The 17,516-nt window shown below is 44.4% G+C and overlaps 1 protein-coding gene across 1 annotated transcript in view; it reads left to right on the forward strand.

Annotated features, from left to right (window-relative positions):
- Positions 1 to 6,495: 6,495 nt before the first annotated feature.
- LOC142945312 (rho guanine nucleotide exchange factor 4-like) overlaps positions 6,496 to 17,516 on the forward strand; it is a 73,127-nt gene continuing 62,106 nt past the window's right edge. The window contains exon 1 of the mRNA XM_076086735.1: positions 6,496 to 6,757. Within this exon, the coding sequence (XP_075942850.1) occupies positions 6,496 to 6,757 (262 nt within the window). The remainder of the gene's footprint in view (positions 6,758 to 17,516) is intronic.

Genomic DNA, 17,516 nt, shown 5'->3' on the forward strand with positions numbered 1-17,516 from the left:
TCACACTATTCTCAATATGCGAATGTCATATATGTGAGTTTCAAACATTTAGATATATTTAAACAAATAGATATAATCCATGGTGCTATTATGATAAATCAAACTCCAACAATGTGAGCAGCTGTTTTTTTCATGGTGAGAAATAGTCATTTTGGCATTTTGGCATCGGGCTTTAAAGTACTGTGCACATCACTTCCTGAACCATATTTACATGTTTAAAAAGTGTAATTACAATGCAATGATGCAAATATGTTGCAAACAATGCAAAATAATGTTAATTACTGAAAGCAATACTTGAATCAAGAGAATAATCCATATTTCTTAGTCAGTAGTCTCCGGAGGAAGCAGGATGTGTGTTCATGTGAAGTTTCAAATGTACTCTAGAGATCAGGCCAGGCTCTTTCAGGAACCAATAGAAAGGATATTGGAAGCAACAGACAAATAATGACATAACATGAGTGATCACATACAAAACAGGAGGAGGTGAGTGAACAGTGTATATTAGCATTTTATTATATTATAACTACTGTCCACAAGTTTAGTTCATTACATGGTTACAGTATGATCACATCAGGTACACTGCATTTTGATTGATGCAGATCATCTCTATGTCTTGGAATTCGATAGTATTGCTGATAAATGGTCATCTATGTTGAATTAGTGCAGGGTGTAACTGAAACTGAGTCACAATATATTAATCAAACACATTGCACGACATTAATATACACACATTTTATTGCTTGAACTGCTGCTGGCAACACTAGACAACATCAGTGATAGTCCATATTTTATGTAACTGCAGCTTTATAATGTTTTATGAGAGAAGAACAGCATGTCTAGTTGAGGCTAGCATTAACACAGTACCATTGCAGTTCTTTACTTAACCTGCTGGCTGCAGTAAGTCCTCACTGTAAGGTCCCTCATACCTTACAGATGTATGCAAACAAATACTAATGTGCCATCGGGGGCCTCATGCTATTTTAATTTTACACTCTTATTTTTTGAGGGGGCCTTGTGACAGAGAGTTCTACATTTATCAGACAACATAAAACATTTTAGTCCAGCCAAACAAGAACTTTCCCTAAATAACTAGCCAATGTATTAATTATATTACGGAATATCTTGCCAAAGGTAACAGGACCCTAACCTAATAGGTGCAGATTTGAACACACTCTTTCTTCCTTCATCTCTCATTTTCATCAAAGTTTCTAGCCAAGCAGTACAACAAACTAAAATCCTAATATCAAGATATATCAATTTCAACTTGATCCATGTAGGGAATATTGTTTTTTTTTTATGACTGCCACCTATTTGGTTCTTGTTGATGTCTACAACGGCCTTTCAGAAGCAGCTGTATGGGGCTTCGTTTTATATTGTAGCATGTTAGGTCAATAAGCTTCTGTTAGCACCTAGTTGCCAGTTTATTTATCTAAAATTAATGCAACAGTCCTGTAGTAAATTCCACCTTCATCAATGTTCAGTTTTGTTGAACTGTGTGATAGAGGTGTACATTTTGGAGGGGCCACAGAAGTTGTGATAGGCAAGGCAAGGCAAGTTTATTTGTATAGCACATTTCAACAACAAGGCAATTCAAAGTGCTTCACATAAAACCATTAAAAGCATCAAAACATAAGGCAAAAGAAAAGGAGATTTAAAAACAGTTAAGAACATTGATTGAAACATTAAAAACAGTCATTAAAACATTGAAAAGCTACAAATATAATAAAAGTTGCAGTGCAGTTTAAGAAATAGAATACAGTAGTAAAATCCAGAAATGCAGGAAATTGATTAATATCCTTGAATCTGGTTCAATTAAAGGCAGCAGCAAACAGAAAAGTCTTCAATCTTGATTTAAAGGAGCTGAGGGTCTCAGCAGACCTGCAGCTTTCTGGGACTTTGTTCCAGATATGTGGAGAAAAACTGAACGCTGCTTCTCCATGTTTAGTTCTGACTCTGGGAACAGAAAGTAGACCGGTCCCAGACGACCTAAGGGGTCGGGATGGTTCATAAGGTACCAGCAGAGCAGAGATGTATTTTGGCCCTAAACCATTCAGTGCTTTATAAACCAACAGCAGGATTTTAAAGTAAATTCTTTGTTGGACAGGAAGCCAGTGCAAAGACCTCAGAACTGGAGTGATGTGATCCACTTTCTTGGTCTTAGTGAAGACTCGAGCTGCAGCCTTCTCAATCAGCTGCAGCTTTCTGATTGACTTTTTATAGAGACCTGTAAACCAGTAGCAGGCCGTGTCTTTTATACCTGGGCCTTCAGTGCTGTCCTACTACAGTTGAACCACCTCCTAATAACCTCATTATGACGCCACAACTATGGTTATTATTTGTTTCTAGGGGGTAACAATACACGTATTCTACACTCAACCTGGCAACATGCTGTCTGACACTCCCACCACGGAACCACAACATTGTACCCTGGTGAGGCGCGTGTGTTCTGGGAGGCACACTATGCTAAACTAGCTTAGCAGGAAAACAACAGCAGCGCACAGGCTACAAACTCTCCCCGCAGCATTTAGGCAGCTGTTCCCTACTGATTCAAACAGGGCTAAAGCAATCGCCACACAATCCCCATTTCCCCAGACCATAATTCTTGCTTTGTAAAAGAAAACAGCCCAAACAGAGAATAAAATGTCCGACCCTAACCCCGCGCATAACGGGATGCTTCGTCATTAACGGACAATGCATATAGTCAAAATCAATGTAATTAACACAATGACAAGAACAAACTCACAAGAATCAGTCACATAAATTCATAACAAAGCATGACAAATCAATCCAGTAAAAATGCAGAGCTAAAACACGTATTCCGCCGCACACTCAAGAGCACGAGCCATTCAAATATTATTCACATCAGAGGGAACAATATTAACCATATCATAAAAATGACACCATAGACAAATGAACACAGTAGTAACGCTACTGTAGATGTAAAAACACAAAAGCACTTCACTTACCACAGATGCTGTTCACTTCAAGACAAACTCCATCCTCCTTTCTTTGATTACAAAGAGTTCAATGACGCGGTTGTACAGAACATCGGTGCGGTTCAGTTCCAGCCAGAGGTCCTCCTGCAAACTTGTTCGTTGAGTTGTAGATCCACTCGGGTCTCAGCAAAAGTTTTCAAAAGCACCGTAGCTTGTAAGTGTCCTGCTGTGCTATGGTGTCGTGTTGCTGCCTTGGTTAGCCACCTCGCGTTAGTGTAGCTCCAAACACCAATACGCTCAGTTTCAAATTAAACGCTTTCCCAGCCATAAAATGTGCAACGCTTCTCCAACCCTGTTAGGCAGGAATACCGTTCGTACCAATCCTTTTCCTGGCTTGGTCAGGGCTGCTAGCTGTGGGGTTGGCCGACCCTTTCTTACGATGTCCATTTTTTCCTGAAATGTCCTCCAGAAAGGCGTTGCCAGTAACTTCGCCACCAAATCTGTTTCTCCTCCTCCTTCAGTCATTGAGTTTAAAAAAAACAAAGTTAGGTTAAAAAAAAAGAATCTACACCAAGCAAAATGCTAAAAATGTCATGTCAATGTCTAACTTCTTACATATCTTTCAACTTGAACTCTTACTACTAATAATAACTTCTGGTAGCTAGCTTTAGTTAGTGACGCTAGCCCACTGACCAATCACGGCGCACGTTCATGCTGAGCTGCACGTTAATGCTGATGTACTTGTAGACGACCTCAGTAGTTCTGGCACGTCAAAGAACACGCCCAACATGTCAAACTAAAGATCTGATTGGTTGAAGACTATGACAATCAACAATATCGTCCACATTTACTTTAATCTGCAAAGTCTACCTAGAGGGCATCGGGCCTCTCTTCTTACCTAGAGACATAGAGGTGAAATCTGATTGGATAAAAGCTCTACTTAAAACAAGCTGCACTGGAAGCAGCGCTGCCGGCTGGAAGCAGAGCAACTGAGGAAGACAGGAATGCAATGAGAAAAAAGCTAATGGGAAAGAAAATTATAATACATGTAGTGTATTTGTGAAAAATTATTAAATTATAAAATAGCTTTAATTTTGTGATTCGGTTTAGGCCAGCAGAGAAGGCTTTGCTGGCCCTGACGGCCCACCACTGCTGTAAACACACCGTTACAGTAGTCGAGTCTACTGAAGATAAATGCATGGAAAAGTTTTTCCAAATCCTGTTGAGACATAAGTCCTCTAATCCTTGATATATTATTCAGGTGATAGTTAGATTTTCTTGATATGGCTGTTCAGGTTGAGGTCTGAATCGATAACTACACCTAGATTTCTTGCTTGGTTTGTGGTTTCAATCATCAGTGATTGAAGCTGAGCGCTGACCTTCAATCATTCGTCCTTGGTACCAAAAATAATTACTTCTGTTTTATCTTTGTTTAATTGAAGAAATGTCTGGCACATCCAGTCGTTGATTTGTTCAATGCATTTACCCAGCGCTTGTATGGGATTATAGTCCCCTGGTGATATAGTTATCTCGATTTGTGTGTCGTCTGCATAATTATAATAACACACTTTGTTGTTTTCTATAATCTGAGCTAGTGGAAGCATGTAGATGTTGAACAGAAGAGGCCCCAGTATTGAACCTTGGGGAACACCACATGTCATTTTAGTCAGCTCTGATGTGTAATTAGCTACAGACACAAAGTATTCTCGGTCCTTCAAGTAGAATTCAAACCAGTTAAGTGCTGTGCCAGAGAGTCCCACCCAGATTTTTAGTCTTTCTAGTAGTATGTGATGGTCGACCGTGTAGAATGCAGCACTGAGATCCAGTAATACTAAGACTGAAATTCTGACACTGTCTGTGTTTAAGTGGATGTTGTTGAAAACCTTAACAAGAGCAGTTTCAGTACTGTGGTGCTGTCGAAAGCCTGACTGAAAGACATCAGATGAATTAACAGACTAGCTATCATGTATATATAGTATAATACTGCTGTAGAGATGTTAACCTCACCATCATCATCATCATCATCATCCTTTCAGTGACAGTACACACCTGGGTTGTGGTTCCTGAAAGCATCCCCTGTCTGGGACACATTGGCACATTTAGAAAAATGGCAAAAAAAACTAACATTTGTCCTCGCAGATGTGTTGTCTAGATTTGGAGATAACGCAGATCATGTTGTGAAGGATAGGTATTTCCAGAGAAAACAGCTGTTCTGTGGGTTATCCAAACTAACAGGGGCACTGTCTGTACAAAGCTGTGAGAACCTCAATTGTATTGGGGTGGAGGCAGAAACAGCAACTTAACAGCAGCTGGAAATCTGTTTTTTGCTGACCTTAGGTGTCTTAACTTTGAAACGGCAGTGTTTAGGTGATTGATCGACACAAAATTTAAAACTATTTTTACAGTTAATGGTTAGCATTAAATGACATGTAATTATTGCACTGGTTCCAGACTCTCAAATGTAAATGTTAGCTAATTGTCTTAGCCTTCTATGATAGTAAACATATATCTTCATGGGTTGCCACCAATTTGGGGAAATGTGGTGTTTCACTATTTTCTTTGACATGCTTTGGAGCAACCTGTTAATCTGCTAATTAGTGAATAATTGGAAGACAATTAATAATGAAACACTCATCAGTTGCAGGTGTATATCTAACTTGGCCTGTCTCTCAGTATACAGTGACATCACTGTTCACTGTGGTCAGAAGTGCAAGACTCACTCAACCAGAGAGGGCAGTAAACAGCCTATTATAAAAAAATCAGATCTAGTTCAGCCACTATCATCCCCCTCCACTATGGCAATACAAGCTTTATTTATTTATTGTTTGGTCTGGTGTTATTCAAATTTGGATTGTACTATACTGGCTTAGTAGGCTACAATCCATTATATATAAGAATCAATCACTGATTTTGTGAATAAAAACATTGGTTGGTGTCAGGTATCTGTTTGAGCAAAATTATCTATTAGAACATAATGTATTACATAGATGCTGTATGTTGAACATTATCAACATAAAAACAGAGCCAGTACGTCAGAAGACTCTGAAGCCTGATCTAAATATCTGCTCTGTAACTCGCTGTGGATTTGAAAACCAACAGAGAGTGAGCACTGTTTGTGTTTGGGAGGCGGAAGTAGGTGGTGGGGGCTGTTTTCATCTCCTATGGATTGATAGGCTACTGCACCATTAGTGAGCCGTCCATGCTGCAGAACCCCCCTGCAGGACCCCCACTGATGTCAGCCGAGAGAGAGAGAGAGAGAGAGAGAGAGAGAGAGAGAGAGAGAGAGAGAGAGAGAGAGAGAGGAGAGTAGCGGTGCTTCAACTCTGCTCTACTGTGAATGCAAGAAGGAAGCAGCAAGTTGACAGCTGGAGCTTACCTCAGCGAATAGAGCCGCAGATATCACCAAGGAGGCTTCCTCCTCCTCCTCTTTTTACTCCTCCTCTGCGGTCTCGCCTTGGGAATAACCACCTGCTCAGCCGTCTCGCCTCCTCTTCATCTCCACTTATTTCCTCACTCCCCACCTCTATTTCCTCCCCTTTTGTGGTGCATTCAAATCGGGATGCGGACCCAGCAGGGCTTGGAGGGGGGCGTGTCCCTGCCTGGGGGCAGCTGTGGCAGCAGCGGCAGCTCGGGGCTGTCGCCTGGGTCCGACTCGGACGGAGGGAGCCCAACAGCCAGAAGGGTGGACAGCATGGTGGACGGAGGTCTCAGGGTGGGTGGATGTATGGGTGGAGGAGGCGTAGGAGGAGGTAGCTTGGGCGGAACTCTGAGGGGGGTCCTGTCTCGCTATTGGAGCTTGGAGAGTCTGCATTCGACCACAGGTAAGTGCCTTCCACACACGATGCAGTTCTGTGCAGATCTCCCTCTAGATCACTGGATTGCTGAGCCCTATGTTATTAAAAAGTCACCTTTTCATGCACATGGGTAGGCCATGCTCTCTATGCTATATGTGACCACACCAGCAGACTGACACATTGCCATGACGTTTGTTTTTCAGGGTTGGATTGGATGTACAGTGTGTGTGTGTGTGTGTGCGTGTGTGTGTGCGTGTGCGTCAGCGTCACTCCAACCAATAGGCTGACACTCGACAGGGGCTGTGCTGTGTTGATGTGTTTGGGTGGGCCAGCTGCCTCGCTTTCTAGTCACGCAGAAAGAGACAGAAAATACCAATGGCGTCGCCTTTTACAGTTTCTTTCAATCCCTATGTCTGCTACACACATGCTCGCATATGTGCTCTCTGTGTTTGTTGCACTCAAGGTCCTCAGGTACCATGAAGAATCAGGAATCAGGACTTGGGCTGGGTATCATTTGAAGTTATTCAAAGTCATTGCTGAGATGAAATGCATATTTTGGGACATTTCTGTCAGGTTATTTGAAAGTGACAGCACGTAGATGAAAGAGAGAGAGGAGAAAAGGAGGAATGACATAAGCAACAAAGTTTCCCAAGCGTAATCAAACCAGCAACTTCAAGCCGTGGCCACCAGGACGCCAATGTTAAAGGCTACTTTGCTCCATATCCTATTCTAAGAAAAATAAACATTTAACAAAAAGGTTGTTTGAACAAATCTCTTTTGCAAACACAAAATATCTGTAGTGTAAACTCAAATATAACATAAAATATTCTGAAACCAACAACATTTCCCAAAGGTTCCCAGAGCCCAAGGATGACATCTTCATATTGATTGCTTTATTTGACTAATAGCCCAAAAGTCAAAGATATTACATTTTTATCTAATTTACAAAGACATCAAGCTTTCTGACAGTCGAGAAAATGGAAACACAATGTTTGACTTTTTCACTTGATACATAACTTAATGATTAATGAGGTTTGTTCACCAGCCCTCTTCTCTCCTAGAGGCAAAAGGCAGAAAAAAAGAAAAAACTAAACTGCTAAAGGTAAATGGTAAACGGACTGTACTTGTACAGTGATTTTCTTTCACTCATCATTCACTCATCAGTCATCATTCACCCATTCACACCCATTCATACACTGATGGCAGGGGCTACCATGCCCATCAGGAATAACTAACATTCATACCCTTGGTGTCTTGCCCAAGGAGCCAGGAATCGAACCACTGAGCTTCTGCAGGGACGACCCGTTCTACCTTCGGCTCTACCTTCTGAGCCAACGTCGCCTAAGCAGTACCTGCCTTCATGTGATTTGGTGTGGTTAAGCTACAGTACATGTAAATCACTTGAATTTATTAAGTTGAAAATGAATGTCTTATATTGATGTCAATATAGATAATAGAAGAAGCCCACATATATAAACTCAAACACTTGATTCCCCCAATCGTCTTCTTCAACAAACCAGTTAGAATGGAGAAGATAGCTGAGATCACATTTTGTTGTTAAGCAGTTTCTCTGAGCATTGTATTAAGGTTAGGCAAAGGCAGAGTGCAGTATCTATTATGTATTTTATTTCACCTTTATTCCAGGAAGTCCCTGGAAGTAGACCTGACCAGAAAGACAGCACAACAGTTACAGTCGAGATATAAATAAAACACATCAGACAGGAAATACAATCATCAGACACACAAGGAAGAGACTAATTCCAGCTCAAATAAAGCAGTTCAATTTCTCAATTACATGGACTACTCTTAACATGGCATTACATTTTATGTAGGGGAGACTGCTGGACGTCTGCGTCAGGAGATTACACATGAGGGGAGTTTCTCCAGCATGACATAGTACACACAAATATACAAGTGAAGATGTCTCTGTAGACTTAGTGACAGCCAGTCTACCAAATTCAAAGTGCACAATGATGAGTAGAGGAACCAGTATTATGAATCATAAAGCACTGTGGTATGCACAATCTAAAAGGTATACACGTGTAAAAGGCAGTATGTATTTAGACAACTTCCCCTGCAGTTCAAAACGCTTCAAAATGCTGCAGCCTCCACCTTTTTTCTAGCTAACGTGGTAAATGCACTATGCCTTTGCAGGGGAGGACTTTGGTCAGCTTTTAAATATTTCTGGACACATAATACACACAGAGAGAAGCCTTTGACTTCCAGCACTTTGTAAACTTATAGAACTTTAAAATACTCATGAGTTTAGCAACAATACATGGACCTAAAAATATCTCCAAATAAACAACATCATAAATTCCCACATCTTTTAATATGCAACCTCAGTTACCATGCCCAAACATGTACAAGTATCTACCTAAGGCTTGTTTTGTGTTGCGGAGGGAGTGAAGGGCAGTTTGGGGTGGAGATTTCTATTGATGAGATCAGAAGAGAAGTTTAATGTGATTTATGTTGGAGGATGTTTTCTCTTCTTTTATTGGAAGCAGGGGCACTTGAAATGGCCCTCCAGTTAGTGCTGGCAAAGTGACAGAAGGACTTCCTTCTCATGTACGGATCAGTCACATCAGAAAATGGCTCAGCAAAATTAAGTTGCAACTCATGGAAGAGAAAAGCTCCACTGGCATCGCTGCTCTTTCAGCAGAGCAGGCTTGTATAGAATTGCAAAGTGCAAAACACCTTATATATTGCTGTCAAAGGTACTGTAAATACTTTTGAAGGTTTGAATTAACTGTTCTAATTCTAGTCAAGCTCTTTGACAAAGTGCTCCGGAAATGCACCCTACCTCTGTGAGTGAATCCTATTCTATTCGTTGAAATTAATTCATTTTGACATGCAATGTTTCTGTTTTAGATTATGGTGCAGTGGGTCCCGAAAAGCAAGAATTAACCAAACGTATCCTGTTAGTTAAGGGTCCCAAATTTGCAACACCTTATGAATGCAATTCTGCTCATCATCTGAATATGTTTCTCTCTCTGTAACCATATATAATGTTCACTGTGATGGGACATGTTATACGGATTTTTAGAGTAGGAATGAAATAAATGGCTACTAGGAACAACTCAACAAAAGACTTTTCATCAGTTTTTGGAATCTGGCTGCAAAGATTTGTCCCCATTCAGAAACAAGAATATTACTGAGGTCCAACACAGATGTTGGTGATAAGGTCTGGCAGTCAAGTTCTTCCTCGCCAAACATTTCTTTGTGTAGCCTTTTTGAGCATGGGGCATAAGTCATGTGTTTCATTTTTGGGGATTTATGGCGTATGCTTGTTTCTGCTTTCTGTCTTCACACTGGAACTGAGCTAACATGCTGTACCAAACAATTACCAACACCTTTGTAATAGTAATGGTTTTTGTATGTTGAAACAATAAAGGGACACACAAACTGTTGGCACAAAGTTGAAAGCACACAACTATCTTAAGTATCTTGGTTTATTTTCTCTTCATTGGAAGTGAAGGGCCTGTACCAAACCAGGAAAACTCAAACCCAGAACAAATATATCTGGACAGGGGTTTCCACATACATTTGACAAAATAGTTGTTGGGACTTCACCATGTGGCTGAAACTGAAAAGCCTGGACTGGTTTAACCACGCCATTCTTCATCAGGCATTAGAATCTCACCAGTGTGAGAGATTTGGTTCAAACCAGTTTACTGGTGCCTCATTGGACGAAGGCCACAGGAACCCCAGGGAGCTTCTGACATGGCCCTGACGTCACTGAGACTATAAACATCAGTGCATACCTTTTCTCTGCGCCATCCGACTCGGCTTGGATGAAAGGAAGCAGAACCAATGTTGTTGCTTTTAAGAAAACCCAAAGAATAGTTCTACATTGCTGGTCAAATAGACTGTTTTGGATCCCGAAGGAGGAGCGGATAACTTGCCCCGTTCTCCTCAACTTTAACCTTAAGTTAGCTGTACTGTTATCGTGTTGTTGTGTATTTTTACGGACCGCCGAGTTAGTTCAGTGCTGTGTAAAATTACTGTTGTTTCAATACTGTTGTAAGAGTGCTGTTCCATGCGACTGTAATAGCGTTGTGTTTAGATCAGTCACCACGAGTAAGGTTGGTAACTGTAACTTTATCAGTTGAAAAACCAGTGCGGCAGCGGCCGAATCTGAGTTCACCAGTCGGCTTTCTGCGTGATAGAGAAACAGTTGCTGTATTTTACTGCGGCAGTGAGGATCTGCCTTGCTTTGAGTGTTTCTTTCCTTTTCCTTATTGTTTAAACTGACCCACGCACACGTACACATACTCATACACACATATAGTCTGTGCTGTTACAGACACACACACACACACACAAACACACAGAAAAACACACAGGTAGTATGCTTGTATTTTTATAGTCGTTGTTTGTTGGTTTATGATATTATTGACTTGATCAGTAATGTTAAGTAAATAAACTTTAAAGAGTAGTTTTCTGTGATTACTTTGTGCATGTGTGTTGTGACAATACCTGGTTGTTGTAGTCAGTGCTCAGATTCTAACCTCCACTGTTCACTCTGAATGTGGAATAGTACCTTAACTATGGACAATTTAAGTGAACACCAATTTTGAGGCTTAATTTATAGTTTGGTTATTGGTCCCTGATCCCAGGGTGGATCCCAACATAGTGTAAGTCGATTTTATTCCTGAACCCTGAGTCTATTCCCTCAATCCTTTTTAGAATGAATTCTCCTCCATTTACCATCATACACCATTGAGCTGCTGTCTCCCAGCAACGCTGCGTCCCATCCTCTACAGGGCTTTGTCAGGCTTGACCCCAAACCACCATTACCCATGTCTCTTCCTTGCACTCAGTGCTGTACGTCCCCGTTGACAGTACAATTAGTCCTCATGATGTTTCATGTGTGAGGTCATGTGTGTAAATATGGCTGTGACTGTCCCATTCTCGTTTTAACCCTTGCCTCTGTGTGGGCCTGTAAATCAAAGCAGGGCCAGCTGGCAACTGTGCCACACACACACACACACACACACAACTGTCAAATATCCTCATCTGTGGGGCAAGAAAGAGTGGGGGAGGAGGGTGAGATGTCTGAAAGCATCCATCACAAAAAATGGGAGGCACAGGGCTCTCTGGGAAATAGGTCGCTGTGGAACAGCCATTCAGCCTGAGGGGTCTTCGTGTTCTACCTCTGCTGAAGTTACTTCGTTGAGATGGGGGCAGGGGAAAGAAAGAACAGTACTTCTGCAATGACTTCCTACATTTTTTCTCATTGTGAACTACTTGTCATCTAATCCATCACCTTAGCTGAACAGTCTGTGTTAATAGGGCATGACCAAAGAAAGTGATATTTCCTGGCCACAAGGCATTGTGTCAAGTTGAGGACATTAAAGTAAAATAGCCAGCACAGCCACCTGCTGCCATCAAGTTTGCATTAGACACCAGGGGAAAGCGCTCGCAGTCTGAAAGCACTTTGTATGCTAGCATGCCAATGAAAGCCACAAATATGTGTAAACCAGACAAAACATTTGAGTTTTGCATGGCAGAGAGAATTATACCTTTTACCAAAACAAATCATTTGGTTTATACTTTCAACATATTTCGGGTTGTTTTTGTATACAAATTAAAATGACAAGGATTAGAGATTGACTGGATAGTCCGTTTGGATGATTGATTGGCGCATATAGGACGTTTTACAAACTATTGTTATAGGTGGAGCTGAGCTCCGACGGTTGCCGATGGCTGCACAGCCGCTACCACTCACTCCAGGACGTACAGTAGAGCTCTGTATGGAGGCTCCACACACAATGTAATCCATCACTTCAGGATGTTTTCTTACTGATTACTGATTCAATTCTGAGTCACAAAAACCTGGTTAATTATAAACACTGTATGAAAAAGTGGCCAACTTGCTGCAGAGGTAAAGCTTGTCATAAACTCGGTGATGAGGCAATTCATTTTCACTTTTCTCTTTCAAAAATGTAAAGTTCCTCCCACTTCGATTTTTTTGTGGTTAGTTTGATGTTCAGTGATCCAGATGTATACATCTGAGGCTGACCAGATATATCTATTCATTTTGGTAAATATTATTTTGATGTTATATTCTTGGGGGGATCAAGTAGATTGAGACAAACTCAAAAAATCAGAAGGATGTAGATGTTATTTCAGAATTGTCTCTAAACAGCTGTTCATACTGTTTGCTCATCTCATTTTCTGGTTGGAACTACAGGTTGTGAACATCAATCAGGCTGACACGCAACCTTTTCTGTCTTGTCAGCCAATAAAAGGTGATAACAGATGATTGAATAAAAACATTTTTTCAGGTACTTGCAATTGTTGCAATTAACAAGATCAGATTTGATATGGAATAAAAAATAAATCTGATTTGATACTGGATTTGAATGTGAAAACATGCTATTGAAACTCAACTCTTGAAGGGCATCACACAGAGGATCACCCTAAAGACCAATGATAATCCATATTGCAAAACATTGTCCTTATCTCTGACAACGATCAATACAACATTGTTGAACGTTTCCCTCCAGTGAACATGAGTGTCAAACCAGAAGCACCATCTGAAGTGCTGGGAGCAATTAACTCTGCTTAATGGCATTGTTGTCTCTAAACACACCATAACGTCATGGTGGTTCCATAAAGAGATGTCGTTTGGGGGCACATGATGTCATGAAGCAACTGAGAGGTTTTTCCTCAAATCAATAGTCTCCAGTGTTTTTCCTTCACTGATGATTGATCAAACAGTAAATTAGAACTGAAATATTGGTGTTTGTTTTTCCTCTCAGAATCATTCATAATCTTTTGAGAGCGGATCATAATGTCCTATTAATGATGTAATTCATGATGCCCATGATTTATGATAATTTATATTACCTAGTGTTCTGGTTCTATGACCCTTCTCTATTTGTGTGGGGACAAATGTAAGTACATTCTGATGAGACCTGTGCTTGGTAGTGGTTTACGTGATTGGCCTTGCTTTAATACAATTGGAACCAGTAGTCTAGTAGGGCCCAGCTGCTAGGGGGACACATGGAGGCCAACAATAATCATTTCCAGCACTGCTTAACGTGGCTGTGAATTTTGACTCTGTAGATTTGCTAAAAACAGATGCAGCCCTCCAACAATAGAAAAATGTGGGGCAAGGGGCATGCTGTGCTGCTATCTGAAAAACTTAATTTGAAGCATACTGGCGCCTTTACTGCCATTTTACTAAAGTGACAGACTGGTTTAGATATTTACAGAATCAGGATGACAGGAGGTCAAGTTTGGTTCAAAAGGAATGAGTTTAGAAACTGCCCTGCTTACTTAAAGGCATCATTTTATATTTGGTCATTGTTTTTTATATTTCCATCCATCCATCCATTTTCCACCGCTTATCCGGGGTCGGGTCGCGGTGGCAGCAGGGCAAGCAGGCCGACCCAGACCTCCCTCTCACCGGCAACATGTTCCAGCTCATTCTGGGGGATCCCGAGGCGTTCCCAGGCCAGCTGGGAGATGTAATCTCTCCAGCGTGTTCTGGGTCTTCCCCGGGGTCTCTTCCCAGTTGGACGTGCCTGGAAAACCTCCAGTGGGAGGCGTCCAGGAGGCATCCTAATTAGATGCCCGAACCACCTCAGCTGACTCCTTTCGACGCGAAGGAGTAGCGGCTCGACTCCAAGCTCCCTCCTGATGACCGAGCTCCTTACCCTATCTCTAAGGCTGAGCCCGGCCACCCTACGGAGGAAACTCATTTCGGCCGCTTGTAGCCGCGATCTTGTCCTTTCGGTCACGACCCAGAGTTCGCGACCATAGGTGAGGGTAGGAACGTAGACCGAGTGGTAAATTGAGAGCTTTGCCTTCCGGCTCAGCTCCCTCTTCACCAAGACGGTCCGGTGCAGCGCCTGCTTTACTGCTGCAGCTGCACCGATCCGTCTGTCGATCTCCCGCTCCATCTTACCCTCACTCGTGAACAAGACCCCGAGATACTTGAACTCCTTCGCTTGAGGTAGGCACTCCGTCCCCACCTGGAGGGAGCAATCCACCGGTTTCCGGCAGAGCACCATGGCCTCAGATTTGGAGGTGCTAACTCTCATCCCCGCTGCTTCACACTCGGCTGCAAACCGTCCCAGTGAATGCTGGAGGTCACGATCCGAGGAGGCTAACAGGACCACATCATCTGCAAATAGCAGAGAGGCGATCCCGAGACCCCCGAAACTGACGTTCTCCGCCCCCAGGCTGCGCCTAGATATCCTGTCCATGAAAATCACGAACAGGACCGGTGACAAAGGGCAGCCCTGGCGGAGGCCAACACCCACCGGGAACGTGTCTGACTTATTGCCGAGAATGCGGACACAGCTCCTACTGCAGTCGTACAGAGACCGGATCGCCCGTTGTAACGGGTCCGGCACCCCATACTCCCGCAGCACCCCCCACAAGATCCCCCGAGGGACCCGGTCGAAAGCCTTCTCCAAGTCCACAAAGCACATGTAGACTGGTTGGGCAAACTCCCAGAGCCCCTCCAGTAGTCTTGCGAGGGTAAAGAGCTGGTCCACTGTTCCACGGCCGGGACGGAATCCGCATTGCTCCTCTTGAATCTGAGGTTCGACAAGCGGTCGGAGCCTCCTTTCCAGCACCCTGGCATAAGCCTTCCCCGGCAGGCTGAGTAGTGTGATACCCCGGTAATTCGAGCACACTCTCCGGTCCCCCTTTTTGAAGATGGGAACCACCACCCCGGTCTGCCATTCCATGGGCACTGATCCCGACCCCCATGCGACATTGAAGAGGCGTGTCAGCCAGGACAGCCCAACTATGTCCAGCGCCTTCAGCATCTCAGGGCGGATCTCATCCACCCCCGGCGCCTTGCCGCCAAGGAGCTTTTTAACTACCTCAGCGACCTCTGCCAGGGATATGGGTGAGCCTCCCCCTAGGTCCTCAGGCGCTGCCTCCTCTGCAGAGGACATGTTGGTCGGGTTTAGGAGTTCCTCAAAGTGCTCTTTCCACCGCCCGACGATGTCCTCCGTCCGGGTTAGCAGTTCCCCCCCCCCCCCTGCTGAGAACAGCCTGGGGTAAGCCCTGCTTTCCCTTCCTGAGCCGTCGGATGGTTTGCCAGAACCTCCTTGAGGCCAACCGAAAGTCCTTCTCCATGGCCTCCCCGAACTCCTCCCATGCCCGAGTTTTAGCATTCGCGACCACCGCAGCTGCAGCCCTTCTGGCCTGCCGATACCTGTCAGCTGCTTCAGGAGACCCCTGGGCCAACCAGGCCTTGAAGGTCTCCTTGTTCAGCTTGACGGCTTCCCTCACCTCCGGTGTCCACCACCGGGTTCTCGGGTTGCCGCCACGACAGGCACCGATGACCTTCCGGCCACAGCTCCTAGCGGCCGCGTCCACAATAGAGGCTTTGAACATGGTCCACTCGGATTCCGTGTCCCCAACCTCCCTCGGGATGTGTGAGAAGTTCTTCCGGAGGTGGGAGTTAAAGACCTCCCGGACAGGGTCCTCCGCCAGACGTTCCCAGTTTACCCTCACTACACGTTTGGGTTTACCAGGTCTTTCCAACCGGTTCCCCTGCCATCTGATCCAACTCACCACCATGTGGTGATCAGTTGACAGCTCTGCTCCTCTCTTCACCCGAGTGTCCAAAACATACGGCCGCAAATCAAATGATACGATTACAAAGTCGATCATTGATCTCCAGCCTAAGGTGTTCTGGTACCAGGTACACTTATGAGCCACCTTATGTTCGAACATAGTGTTCGTTATGGCCAAACCGTGGCAAGCACAGAAGTCCAATAACGAAACACCATTCGGGTTCAGATCGGGCAAGCCGTTCCTCCCAATCACCCCCCGCCAGGTTTCTCCGTCATTGCCCATGTGAGCGTTGAAGTCCCCCAGGAGAACTATGGAGTCGGTAGGCGGCGCCCTTTCCAGGACCCCTCCCACCGACTCCAAGAAGGCCGGATACTCCGAACTGCTGTTTGGTGCATAAGCACAAACCACAGTCAGAGCCTTGCTCCCCGCAACCCGTAGGCGCATGGAGGCGACCCTCTCGCTCTCCGGGGAGAACTCCAACACAGCGGCGCTCAGCCGGGGGCTCGTGAGTATCCCCACTCCCGCCCGGCGCCTCTCACCCTGGGCAACTCCGGAAAAGGACAAAGTCCAACCCCTCTCCAGGAGCTTGGTTCCAGAGCCAACGCTGTGTGTGGAGGTGAGTCCAACTATTTCTAGCTGGTATCGCTCCACCTCCTGCACCAGCTCCGGCTTTCCCCGCTAGCGAGGTGACGTTCCACGTCCCTAGAGCTAGTCTATATCGGCATGCCCGGGCCTCCCGCCCGACCTACCGCCCGGTCTGCATAGCACCCGACCCCAATGCGTGTCCCTGCGGGTGGTGGGTCCACAGGGTGGCTGCTCCATGATGTTTATTCGGGCTGAGCCCGACCGGGCCCCATGGGCAAAGGCCCGGCCACCAGACGCTCGCCTACGAGCTCCCCTCCTGGGTCTGGCTCCGGGAGGGTGCCCCGGTTTCCCTGGTCCGGGCGAGGTGACTGTAGTCCGTGGGCTGCTCATCATTAGGGTCGTTTTGAACCGCTCTTAGTCTGGGCTCTCCCCTGAAACCTGTTTGCCTTGGGAGACCCTACCAGGGGCTAATGCCCCGGACAACATAGCTCCCAGGATCACTGAGCCACTCAAACTCCTCCACCACGGTAAGGTGGCGATTTGCGGAGGAGTGTTCGGACACTCACATTTCTTTCATGCTCCTTGTTATGCCTCATCTCTTAGCAGTTTATGCCATCTTCATCGATCATTCATGACCAGTTTCCTTCCGATT

The sequence above is a fragment of the Anarhichas minor genome, unplaced genomic scaffold, assembly GCF_050575085.1.
Source record: "Anarhichas minor isolate MPS153535 unplaced genomic scaffold, ASM5057508v1 ptg000001l, whole genome shotgun sequence".
Lineage (NCBI taxonomy): Eukaryota > Metazoa > Chordata > Actinopteri > Perciformes > Anarhichadidae > Anarhichas > Anarhichas minor.